General features: G+C 38.8%; 1 protein-coding gene across 2 annotated transcripts in view; it reads left to right on the top strand.

Annotated features, from left to right (window-relative positions):
* SEC24A (SEC24 homolog A, COPII component) overlaps positions 1-3761 on the top strand; it is a 69049-nt gene extending 65288 nt beyond the window's left edge. For both annotated transcript variants that reach the window (XM_078450925.1, XM_078450920.1), the window contains 2 exons: positions 2750-2853; positions 3298-3761. In XM_078450925.1, the coding sequence (XP_078307051.1) occupies positions 2750-2853; positions 3298-3412 (219 nt within the window). In that variant the 3' untranslated portion in view covers positions 3413-3761. The remainder of the gene's footprint in view (positions 1-2749; positions 2854-3297) is intronic.
* The last annotated feature ends 9446 nt before the right edge of the window (positions 3762-13207 follow it).

Below are 13207 nucleotides of genomic sequence, written 5' to 3'. Positions count from 1 at the left end.
CAGTTTTAAAGTTAGAATTAATTATAACATGGTATTATTTAGTGTCATATTTTTCAGACCCTACTATCTGTTTGTCCCAACTTTGGAATATGTGTTTTATGTCAGTGCTTTTTCATATTTATGGGTTTAACTCCATTCACAGAAGTCATCGGGAGATTCATGTATTTTAAAAGACCTATCTGGGGCGCCTAGGTGGCTCAGTCAGTTAAGTGTCTGACGTCGGCTCAGGTCATGATCTTGAGGTTTGAGAATTTGAGCGCCACATTGGGTTCTGTGCTGATAGCACGGAGCCTGCTTCAAATCTTCTGCCCCCCTTTCTCTCTGCCCCTCCCCTGATGCACTCTCTCTCAAAAATAAATAAACATTAAAAAAAATAAAAGATAATATCTCTCAGAATTAATGCTGGGATAAGCTCTAGCTTTCAGGCTTTAAATAAAATTACTGTTCTGGTTGATTAGGCATTTTAGGTAATGAAGAGATAAGAAATTGGGGCACCTGGGTGGCACAATTAAAAAAAAAAAGAAAAAACATTGACAAAAAAAGAAATTTTCATATTTGTAATAACTCCTGAATGAATCAATTAATTCTAGATGCCATAATAAAATGAAGAGAGGAGGTAGGATGTTCTTCTGGATCAGGGCTCAATAAAGTGTGCCGAAGAGGGCCTGCCACCTGTTCTTGTTTTACTGGAACATAGCTATGTCCATTCACTTATGTATGGTCTGTGGCTACTTAGTGGAACATTGGTAGGGTTGTGTATTGCAAAAGAGACCAAATGACCTGCAAGCCAAAAGTATTTATTGTCTGACCCTTTAAGAAGTTTGTGTACCCCTAGGGGAGCCTGGGTGCTCAGTCAGTTAAGCATCCAATTCAGCTCAGGTCATGATCTCACGGTTTGTGAGTTAAAGCCCCACATCAGACTCTGTGCTGACAGCTCAGAACCTGGAGCCTGCTTTGGATTCTGTGTGTACCTCTCTCTCTGCCCCTCCCCAGTTTAGACTCTGTCTCTCTCTCTCAAAAAATAAACAAACATTAAAAAAAGTTTGCGGAATCAGAAAAGACCCCAAATAGCAACAGCAATCTTCGAAAAGAAAACCAAAGCAGGAAGCATCACAATCCCGGACTTCAAGCTGTATTAGAAAGCTGTAATCATCAAGACAGTATGGTACTGGCACAAAAACAGACCCTCAGATCAATGGAACAGAATAGAGAACCCAGAAATGGACCCACAAACGTATGGCCAACTCATCTTTGACAAAGCAGGAAAGAATATCCAATGGAATAAAGACAGTCTCTTCAGCAAGTGGTGCTGGGAAAACTGGACAGCGACATGCAGAAAAATGAACCTGGGCCATTTCCTTACACCATACACAAAAATAAACTCAAAATGGATGAAAGAACTAAATGTAAGGCAGGAAGCCATCAAAATCCTCGAGGAGAAAGCAGGCAAAAACCTCTTTGACCTCGGCCTCAGCAACTTCTTACTCAACACATCTCTGGAGGCAAGGGAAACAAAAGCAAACATGAACTATTGGGACCTCATCAAAATAAAAAGCTCCTACACCACAAAGGAAACAATCAGCAAAACGAAAAGGCAATCGACGGAATGGGAAAAGATATTTGCAAACAACATTATTAGATAAAGGGTTAGTATCCAACATCCGTAAAGAACTTCTCAAACTCAACACCCAAAAAACAAATAATCGAGTGAAGAAATGGGCAAAAGACATGAATAGACACTTCTCCAAAGAAGACATCCAGATGGCCAACTGACACGTGAAAAAATGCTCAACATCACTCATCATCAGGGAAATACAAATCAAAACCACAATGAGATACCACCTCACACCTGTCAGAATGGCTAACATCAACAACTCAGGCAACAACAGATGTTGGCGAGGATGAGGAGAAAGAGGATCTCTTTGCATTGTTGGTGGCAATGCAAGCCGATGCAGCCACTCTGGAAAACAATATGGAGGTTCCTCAAAAAATTAAAATTAGAACTACCCTACAACCTAGCAATTGCACTACTAGGTATGTATCCAAGAGATACAGGTATGCTGTTTCGAAGGGGCACATGCACCCCAAGGTTTATAGCAGTACTATCGACAATAGCCAAAGTATGGAAAGAGCCCAAATGTCCATGGATGGATGAATGGATAAAGAAGATGTGGTATATCTATACAATGGAGTATTACTCGGCAATCAAAAAGAATGAAATCTTGCCATTTGCAACTACGTGGATGGAACTAGAGGGTATTATGCTAAGCAAAATTAGAGAAAGACAACTATCATATGACTTCACTCATATGAAGACTTTAAGAGACAAAACAGATGAACATAAGGGAAGGGAAGCAAAAATAATATAAAAACAGGGAGGGGGACAAAACATAAAAGATTCTTAAATATGGAGAACAAACAGAGGGCTACTGGAGGGGTTGTGGGAGGGGGGATGGGCTAAATGGATAAGGGGCATTAAGGAATCTACTCCTGAAATCATTGTTGCACTATATGCTAACTCACTTGGATGTAAATTTTAAAAAAATAAATGAGAATACAAAAAAAAAAAAAGAAGTTTGCCTAGCTCCTACTAGAAAATTGTGGTATACACACTCCCAGACCCCTTCCCTGAGACTTCCTAAATCAATATGTGCCGTTCAGCACAGGTGATTCATATACATGATAAACTTTGAGATGCATTAGATATATGACTCAAGTAAACTGTATATTGCTGATATTTGTTTAATAGACAGACCTTCCGGAGCTTGATACACCAGAATCTGCCAGAATAATAGCATTCATCTCTTGGCTTAGAGAGCAGAGACCATTTTTCCCCATACTTTATGTGATAAGGTAAGTTGAATTTTTCATTTACTAATAGTGAAACAATGTGTTTAGCTTTGCAAGGACCTGTCTTGAATCATAGTTAAATGTGACCTATTGCTTATGCAAACCCTTTAGAAAAGAAAAAGAATTTTCAATAAATATTACTAAATTATGCTTTATATCCAGTTACTAGTAAAAGTATGTTAAGAGGCACCTGGGTGTTTCAGTTGGTTAAGTTGGTTAAGTGTCTGACTTCAGCTCAGGTCACGATCTTAGGACCTGAATCCTGAGCTCAGGCTCGTGCATTCGAGCCCCACATTGGGCTCTCTGCCCCTCCCCCACTCGTGCTCTCACTCTTTAAAATAAATATATATTTTTTAAAAAGTATGTTAAAAGCCTCACGACAAATCCACTGTTTATTTTACTATTACATTTTATCTAACGTATATATTTTTGTCTTTTATTCCTAAGGGATGAGAGTCCAATGAAAGCAAACTTCCTTCAAAACATGGTAGAAGACAGAACAGAATCTGCATTATCATATTATGAATTCCTCTTGCATATACAACAACAAGTAAATAAATGAACAAATGAAGATATTTGACTTATTTTTAAGGAAATTCATGATAATGCCGAACACCTGAGAATGTGTAATACCTTCCTTTTCTATTAGGTTTGTGGACTAATGTGATGATTATATGTTCTCACTGTGATTTCAACCAACTATAGCAAAATAAAGGACCACAGCAGAGAATCAAACATGCAACTCTGAAATACTGTATTTTTCAAATCAAAATATATCTACGTATATTTGATTGGATACTTTTTTCCTTTGCTGCCAATAATGTTTGAGTTGTTGTGGATTGAAATAAGATGAGACAATATTGCAGAGGTAAAGTAAATTTTGTAAAATAAAGACTTCTGTGTTTCAAATACATTTTTCTCATTTTTTCCTGAAATTTTGGCTGCTACATTTAAAATTTCACAAGACTAAGTGTTGCAGGGACATTATAAATCCATTGATAATGATCTTTTTAAATTTTTTTTTTTTTTTCAACGTTTTTTATTTATTTTTGGGACAGAGAGAGACAGAGCATGAACGGGGGAGGGGCAGAGAGAGAGGGAGACACAGAATTGGAAACAGGCTCCAGGCTCCGAGCCATCAGCCCAGAGCCTGACGCTGGGCTCGAACTCACGGACCGCGAGATCGTGACCTGGCTGAAGTCGGACGCTTAACCGACTGCGCCACCCAGGCGCCCCGATAATGATCTTTTTAACATCAAAAAAATTTTTCAGAAGTAAATACTACATAGAACTAGAACCCATCCCCACACCTGTTTTGTTTTGTTTTTTTTTAAAGGAAGAAAAAGGATCATCATGTTAAGTAAAACTAGAGTGAACTAACTCCAGTCTAGTTTGAGAAAAAAATATGAAATAATACAGTCAGGCTTTAAAATCTGTCAGTATTCTCTATGCTTGAAGAACAAAGTCACTTTGAAGTGAAATCTATAATTAAGTGGTTTTCCGATTTGACTGCAGAAGACTTGGGTGGACACACTATCCTATTCTGCAGTGAAAAGAATCAGCTGTCTTCATAAATACACTGAAACTGACAATGATAATAGGGAGATGAGAAACTTTGGTTGTCTTGATCCTTTAAGTAGGCTTTGTTTGGTACATTTCTGCTCTGATGTATAATAGAAGTGTTATATTGGTGAAATGATGAATTAAAAGAAATTAAAGGTTTTTAAAAATTCTGTCTCAAATGCTTAAGTAACATTTTTCTAAGGAGTTTAAATTGGAAGCCGCTCGTAAGATATTTATTCTTGGATATTAAAACTTATTAAAAGCATGAATGCTGCTGTTTGATTTGGTGGATATTAAGATTACACAAATTCACTACATTGAAGTTATGGTAGAAACTTGATTTCTCAACATGCTCAAGAGACTGCTTTTTTGATTGAGCCAGAGAAATATTATAGTCAAAACCATTAAGTGAATTTTGTTTACAAATAGGTAAATTATACATTTGTATATTTAAAGTGCTGTGATAGGATGTCTTTAAAAGATTTGGCCCATTTTTCACTGATTGACCTTGTCTTGTATGAACCTCTTAAAGTAAAAGTTCTTCATGTGTAATACTTGATGAAAAGATTTTTGTTTCTTTGTTTTAATGGGTTATAAAAATGTGTTTACAATCTTGGTCTCATGATCACCAATGAAATAGTAACTTTCAGGTTTACATCAGTATGAGCTGACTTTAACTCAGTTAAAGGGATAGGGAAGAAGCAGGTCCCCATTAGAGTATATACTACGGCTTGCCTGCTGGATCAGAGTAATTGGGTTTTATAAAAATATCCTCTCCCTTAAGCAGTATTAAGGTTTATCTTCAATATGCAAGTGGTACATTGAACTGGAAATTTTCTTAAAAACTGCTTCATGTATTAGGAAGCAAGTGTCATGTTGTAGCAAATTATGATAAATTTATATTTTCCCCTCTTTTCAAGAAACAGAGTCATCCTTGTGCACTGATGTTTCTTAAAATAACTAAAATTCTCTTCTTAATGTGAATTGTAAATGTTGATATTTGTAGGTCCTTTCTTAAGAGTAGTGAAGAATCTTCCAGAGGGAAAAGTTTGTGCTTCTAGGGACAGTAATCTTCCTTGTGCCTCACTTCATCCCTAAGTGGGTATGACTTGTTATTGCCACATGCTTTGTTAGTATATTTCACAAATTTACTTTTTAAATTTTACTTTAAAAATTATTTTAGATAGTGTGTAATATGTGCAATCCAGAATAATTTTATAATAGGCAGGTCATAAAAACATAACTTTAGTTAAGATTCACAATATTTGTTCTCTGGATAATGAGGGAATGAATGAGCCTTTTGGAGATATTGATATTAAGCAATTATTTTTTGCTGTACTGAATGTGTTTGATTTTTTTTTTTTTTTTGGCAGTAGAGCAGTACCTGCTATCTCATCTTGTATTACTTTTTGATGTAAAGCAACTAATATTTACACTATGCCATATTTTTTTTATTGTAGTTGTAAATTATGAAAGATCCTTGAATTTTCTACAGATCTACAACTACTAAAGTAACAGACAAGGGCAATCTTGGTATTTAAATCTGAGCATGGCAATTCTACCACAAAAAGTACTCTATTTTTCTAATTTCTAGGATTTTTAAAATAACATTTCTGTACGTGACATACTAATATTCGCTCAAGCTGTACCATTTTAGTTTGCATATATTTCATTGTTTTAATTTAATGTAATGTATTGAGTCTAACAGACTGTTTTACAATAATTAGAATTAAAGATTTATTTCTTCTAATTAAAGATGCATAACAGCTATTATCTAGGGGACCATCAAATGTGATTTCAAGATTTTGTTAACTATTTCAAATAAAATCCTTCTATAGAAATTTTAATTTTGTAAAGTAGTGTATAATATTGTAACATTAAATTCTTGTTCTCAAATTCACATATGTATTGATCTTCAATGTGCTGTGTTAAATCTTGCATCTCTTAAATATTAGAGACAAGATTTGTCTTCCTTTTTACAGTTTGTAATTTTCACTGTTTTATTCCTGTAAAAAAAAAAAAGTCATTTGTAACCCATGCAAATAATCATTTGAAATGTGCTAACTTATCAATTTGGCTATTCAATAAAGTTATTGAAAAAGCTTATATATAGTGACTCATCATTTAAAGGGATATGGATAACTTGCCAGTTACTGAATTGTGTTATGTTGTACCCCCAAGTCATTGGAAGGCTATGGCTGAAAGTGGTTTGAATCTAATCTGGTGTTACAGTGGTCATAAGCCAGGGGCAGCCAACAGGTGTCTCAGTTGGTTAAGTGACCAACCTCAGCTCAGGTCGTGAGAGCCTGGAGCCTGTTTCCAATTCTGTGTCCCACTCTATTTCTGCCCCTCCCCTGCTTGCTCTGTCTCTGTCTCTCTCAAAAATAAATAAAAACTAAAAAAGAAATTATAGAGTGGTCATAAACTTAATTCTTTTTTTTTTTTTAACGTTTATTTATTTTTTTTGAGACAGAGAGAGACAGAGCATGAACAGGGGAGGGTCAGAGAGAGAGGGAGACACAGAATCTGAAACAGGCTCCAGGCTCTGAGCCCGACGTGGGGCTCAAACTCACGGAGTGCAAGATCATGACCTGAGCCGAAGTTGGCTGCTCAACCAACTGAGCCACCCAGGCGCCCCATAAGCTTAATTCTTGATGCTCACTCTTCATAGATTTAAAGTTGGTGTTGTTGTTTTTTTTAATTCTTGACAGGTTTCAAGTACTACTCCATTGACTTCTGGATCCTTTGGTTATCAGTAAAATGCCTACTGTCAGTCTAATTGTTACTTTGAAGATAATGTTAGCTTTCATGATTTTTCTTTTATCCTTAATATTCCTCAGTTTGGCAAAAAAAAAAAAAAAAAAAAAAAAAAATATTCCTCAGTTTGGCTACTCTGAGTGTATTGTTTATCTTGCTAATTTTTCAGAGCACATTTTAATTTGAAAATCTTTGTATATCTTGATTTATGAAAAATTCTCTATTTCTTTAATTGAGGTATGATTGACATATAAAGCTATTTTCTTTTAAAAATATGCTTGTCATTTTCTCTATTCTTTTTTACTTCAGAATTCATACAAGATGTATCTTTTCACTAATTCCTCTTTTGACTATGTCCAGGTTGGACTTTTCATCTCATCTCATGAATATTATATCTGCATACCTGTATTTTTCATTTCTAAGATTAATTTTTATTTATTTTTGGGACAGAGAGAGACAGAGCATGAACGGGGGAGGGGCAGAGAGAGAGGGAGACACAGAATCGGAAACAGGCTCCAGGCTCCGAGCCATCAGCCCAGAGCCTGACGCGGGGCTCGAACTCACGGACCACGAGATCGTGACCTGGCTGAAGTCGGACGCTTAACCGAGTGCGCCACCCAGGCGCCCCTAATTTTTTTAATACCCGTCTGGTTTTGGTTGGTTTCTCCCTGTTTTTGCTCAGTAATGTATTCAGACTGTTCTATAAAATTATTTCTGGGGAAATTCGCAATTTTTTAAGTTTTAATTCCAGTTATTTAACATACAGTATAATATTAGTTTCAGGTGCACCATACAGTGATTCAACAATTACATACATCACCCAGTGCTCATCACAAGTGCCATCCTTTTCCTCCTCTTCCTCTTCTCCTCCTCCTCCTCTTTCTCTTCCTTTTTCTCCTTTTTTTTAAAAAAAGTATTTTTTATTAGTATTTTTTTAAGTAATCTCTGCCCCCAGTGTGGAGCTTCATCTCAAGACCCCAAGATCGAGAGTCCCATGTTCTTCCGACTGAGCCAGCCAGGTGCCCCTCAACAAGTGCACTTCTTGTCCCCATCACCTATTTCACCTATACCCTCACCCCCCACAAATTCCAATTTTTTATTTGGTTGGTAGAATTTATTTTTTTTTTTCATTAATTCATGTATTTTGAGAGAGAGGGAGAGAGAGCAGAGGAGGAGCAAAAAGAGAGGGAGATAATCCGAAAAAGGTTCTGCACTATCAGCGCAGAGCCCAACATGGGGCTCAAACCTTCAAACTGTGAGATCGTGATCTGAGCCAAGATCGAGTAGGACATGTAACTGACTGAGCCACCCAGGTGCCCCTGGCTGGCAGAATTTAAATGTAGTATTTATTCATGTTTGTTAGAATTTGAGTTTGTAGGTTACTGGAGTGGGAGAATTTTTGTTTTTGTTTTAGCTTATCTCTGTTCAAGTTCTCCATCCCTTCCTGCCCATCTAAGGGGTTTTTTAGTTGAATTTTCTGGCCCCTTCCCCAAGACTAGGGGTCATGGTAGTGTCCTGCAATGATTTGGGGCTATCGCCCACCAGCAGTGGGAAGACTAGTTGTTGTCCTCTCTTCTGCTGAACTTAAAAGCTCAAGTTCAAGGCTATGTGGGTCAATAGCAAATGATATTTTGAATAATTTTTGGAGGGAAAGCTTACCTCAAGCAGTGAGTCCTGTTTGTCCCTATGTGTTTGTTATGTGGAGCACTTCCAGTGCTTTTTAGCCCATAGAATGTGCTACCGTTGCCTGCTCATGGACCTGCTGCCCAACAGGCCCAATGTTAGCTCTGCAATGTTGCATTTTGGTCTGCTGTTTCTCTTGTGTTGTTTTTTTTTTTTTTTAATGTTTATTTATTTTTGACAGAGACAGAGACAGAATGCGAGTGGGTTAGGGGCAGAGAGAGAGGGAGACACAGAAGTAGAAGCAGGCTCCAGGCTCTGAGCTGTCAGCACAGAGCCCGACGCAGGGCTCGAACTCACGAGCTGTGAGATCATGACCTGAGCCGAAGTCAGACGCTCAACTGACTGAGCCACCCAGGTGCCCCTGTTTCTCTTGTTTTTGAGTCTAGTTATTTGTTTTTCTCCCTTGACATTTTTAGCTGTTATTTCTGTGTGGAGTAGAGAGGAGTCCAAAGATCAACTTACTGCCTAAATTTATCCCCCGGAAACTGAATTCCGGAAACTTATTCAGATAAAACTGAATAAGTTTTATCACTTATGACTCAATCTTTTCAGCTGTGTATCTACATTTTATCAATCAAGTATTATTAGTAGCCTGCCTAAACAATGCTTCTAGCATCAAATAAAAATTATACATAAGACTCATTGAAAATGGCATGTTTTGGGGCACTTGGGTGGCTCAGTCGGTTAAGCATCTGACTTCAGCTCAGGTCATGAACTCTCAGTGCTTGAGTTCGAGCCCCACACCGGGCTCTGTGCTGACAGCTCAGAGCCTGGAGCCTGCTTCAGATTCTGTGTCTCCCTCTCTGTTCCTCCCCCAGTCACACACAGACACACACACAGACACACACACACTCTCTCTCAAAAATAAATAAAGATTAAAAAAAAAATTAAAAAAAATGCCTTCTTTTGACACTTCCTCTAAAAGAAAAATTTCTGCAACTATTCACGTAAGTGTAATCTAGTGCTGTCAGTGCTAGATTTGTGGCAAAGTGGTAAGTTTTTTAAAGTTAATTTATGTATTGTGGGAGGAGGGGCAGAGAGAGGGAGAGACAGAGTCCCAAGCAGGCTCTTTGCTGTCAGCACAGAGCCCGACATGGGGCTGCAATCCACAAACACTGAAAAAAATCAAGGCAGACGCTTAACCCAGTCACCCAAAGCGCCCAAAATGGCAAAGTTTTAAAGAATCGATTTGCCCTTGCAAAGTCCATAGTGAGGGAGATAGAAATTAATATAAGAATCTTAAGTATGTGAGGCACCTGGGGGGCTCAGTCGGTTAAGTGTCCCACTCTTTTTTTTTAAACATTTTTTTTATTCATTTCTGAGAGAGAGGGCATGAAATAGGAGGGGCAGAGAGAGGGAGAAGGATCCAAAGGGGCTCTGCCCTGACAGCAGAGAGCCCAATGTGGGGCTTGAACTCATGAGGCATGAGATCATGACCTGAGCTGAAGTCAGAAGCTTAACTGGCTGAGCCACCCAGGCACTGAGCGATCTAGGTACCCTGTTTCTGACTTTTGATTTCAGCTCGGGTCATGATCTCTGCATTCCTGAGTTCAACCTCCATGTCAGGCTCTGCACTGACAGCAAGGAACCTGCTTGGCATTCTGTCTCCCTTGCTCTCTGCCATTCCCCCACTCTCTCTCTGTCTCAAGAATAAATAAATTAAAAAAAATCTTAAGTATGCACATCATTTGTCAAAGAATCACTTATACCACTGACAAGTACTAGGAAGTTTAATAAATAAACTGCAGAAACCCATAGATAAATGGTTCCTCAGGAATGAGAAAGTGACATAAAATCTTCACATTTCTTTTTTTTTTTTTTTTAATTTTTTTTTTTTTTAACATTTATTTATTTTTGAGACAGAGAGAGACAGAGCATGAACGGGGGAGGGGCAGAGAGAGAGGGAGACACAGAATCCGAAGCAGGCTCCAGGCTCTGAGCTGTCAGCCCAGACCTCGACGCGGGGCTCGAACCCACGGACCGCGAGATCATGACCTGAGCCGAAGTCAGACACTTAACCGACCGAGCCACCCAGGCGCCCCAAATCTTCACATTTCTAATTCTTATCTAACTAAAGGGGCCATCATGCATCTAAGGAGACAAATTTTTTATTTGGCTTTCTATGGGCCTTCTTAAATGAAAAAAATATTGTTTATCCTAGAATTGTATTTGGTTTCAATTTATCAGAACTATACTTCATTAAGTTCTGCACATTTATTATACTTAACAATTACTTCGGTTTTAGAATTTTTTAAAGACACTATTGGGGACTCAGATATAGGTCTGTACACAAAGGCAGGGGAACCATTTCTAATGCTTTATAATTATTAACCAGGGCATGTCCTTGGGACTTAGCTTTCATTCCATCAAGGGAGAACATCCGCATTTATTTATATTTTTATTTTTTAATGTTTATTTATTTTTGAGAGAGTGTGAGTGGGGGAGGGGCAAAGAGAGGGGGGGAGCAGAGGATCTGAAGCAGGTTCTGCGCTGACAGCACTGAGCCCAATGTGAGGCTTGAACTCTTGAACCGCAAGATCATGACCTGCGCTGAAGTCAGATGCTCAACTGACTAAGCCACCTAGGCACCCCTATTTCTAAACAAACAAACAAACAAACAAACAAACAAATAAATGTTTATTTATTTTGAGAGAGAAAGAGAGCATGGATGCCAGCAGGGGAGGGGCAGAGAGGGACAGAGAGAATCCCAAGCAGGCTTTGTGAAGTGAGCACAGAGCCCAAGGAGGGGTTCAATCTCCAGAACCATGAAATCACAACTTGAGCCGAAAGCAAGAGTCCTAGGGCACCTGGGTGGCTCAGTTGGTTAAGCCCAGAACTTTGGCTCAGGTCATGATTTTGTGCTTCCTGAGTTTGAGCCCTGTGTTGGGCTCTCTGCTGACAGTTCAAGAGCCTGGAATCTGCTTCAGTTTCCAGTTTCTGTCTCCTTCTTTCTCTTATCTTCCCTGCTTGAGCGCTTGCGCTCTCTCTCAAAAAACAAACAAGCAAACAAAAACCAAAAGAGTCCCATGCTTAACCCACTCAGCTGCCTAAACACCCCCAAAAACCGTGTTTATACCTCAGCTCCTCATGTTATTGAATCCAGAAGATAAATTGTTAGATTTTTTTTTACACTTTTTTTCTTAAACTTCTTGTCTGTTTGGAACAGAGTCAGGCGACTAATGGTTAAATACAGTATTTCATTACTTTCTGTTTAGGGAGGATTTCACCTGCTTCCTAATTTTGACTATGAGTTTGACTCATTCTGGTTTCATTGCAGGGGACCCACTAGATAGCCTCACCCTCTGGAGCTTCAGGTGTGAATCGGCCACAAGGCCCTCTCAGCAAGCGTTGACGGATGATTCGATTCCTTCGTTCTTTTACTCATTCACTTTATCTTTATGATTAACAGCTGCATACCAAATGCAGGGCTGCGTTATGACTTTTGTGTGTCCTACACACTTTTCTTTCATGGGCTCCTTCCTCCATACAGGCATTATTAAATCGTATTTTAGGACTGTGTTAGCAAAAGATGACTATAATCCAGGTCAGATTATTATATATTAATTATTATGCTTTTATTCTGACTTTAAAATAAATTAAAATTAAGACATTTTCTCAGGCTCCTAATACTATTGTGGACCTCAACATTGCTTTAAGGTAAGTGGGCCCCGCTGAGCGCTCACATTGTTCCAGGAGTTGCAGTTGCGAACAATATACAATGCTGGAGCCTACATTTTAGCTGGTGAGAAACAGACATAAACAAAGTAAGTACATTTATCTTGCGAATCGGTTACAAATGTTAAGAAAAAACAATAAGGAGAACGTTATGGAGTGAGAAGGGTGGCAATTTAAACAGAATGGACAGGACAAGCATCACTAGGCAAGCCTTGAAGGAAGATGTGAACAAAGCCTGGAACACGACAGGTATATACTTGGGGGAAAAATACCATTAAGGAGAAAGTCTCAGCCACAAAAACAAATCCTAAAAGCAACTCTCCCCAAAGCGTCGCTCCTCGAGTTACGTATTTCCGTAATCTATAAGCGAGGTCGCAGAAGGTCATTGGAAACAAGTGCCTGCCGCATCAACCTCCATTTTGCTTTTGGGCACAAGCCCAAGCTACGTCTGGGCCTCATTTGTATTCCTTTACCTCTCGTTAGTTTGGGGGTTCGTTTTTCTTCATGTCCTCGTGAAGGGCAGAGAACCCTGTCGACGGAGGAGAGGAACATTGATAGTTAACACAGGCAGGAGGAACTAGGGCAGCCCACTCTGCCCTCATTCAAAATGGCGGCGCGAGCCTCGCTCTTTGTCCGGTCGGGTGGCGCGCATGCTTAGCCAGCCTCTCCGGCTTGGCGT

Source organism: Panthera onca, chromosome A1 (assembly GCF_046562875.1).
Source record: "Panthera onca isolate mPanOnc1 chromosome A1, mPanOnc1 haplotype 2, whole genome shotgun sequence".
NCBI classification, from domain to species: Eukaryota; Metazoa; Chordata; class Mammalia; order Carnivora; family Felidae; genus Panthera; species Panthera onca.
Note: the sequence above shows the minus strand (reverse complement) of the source record. Positions and strands in the feature narration are given on the sequence as shown.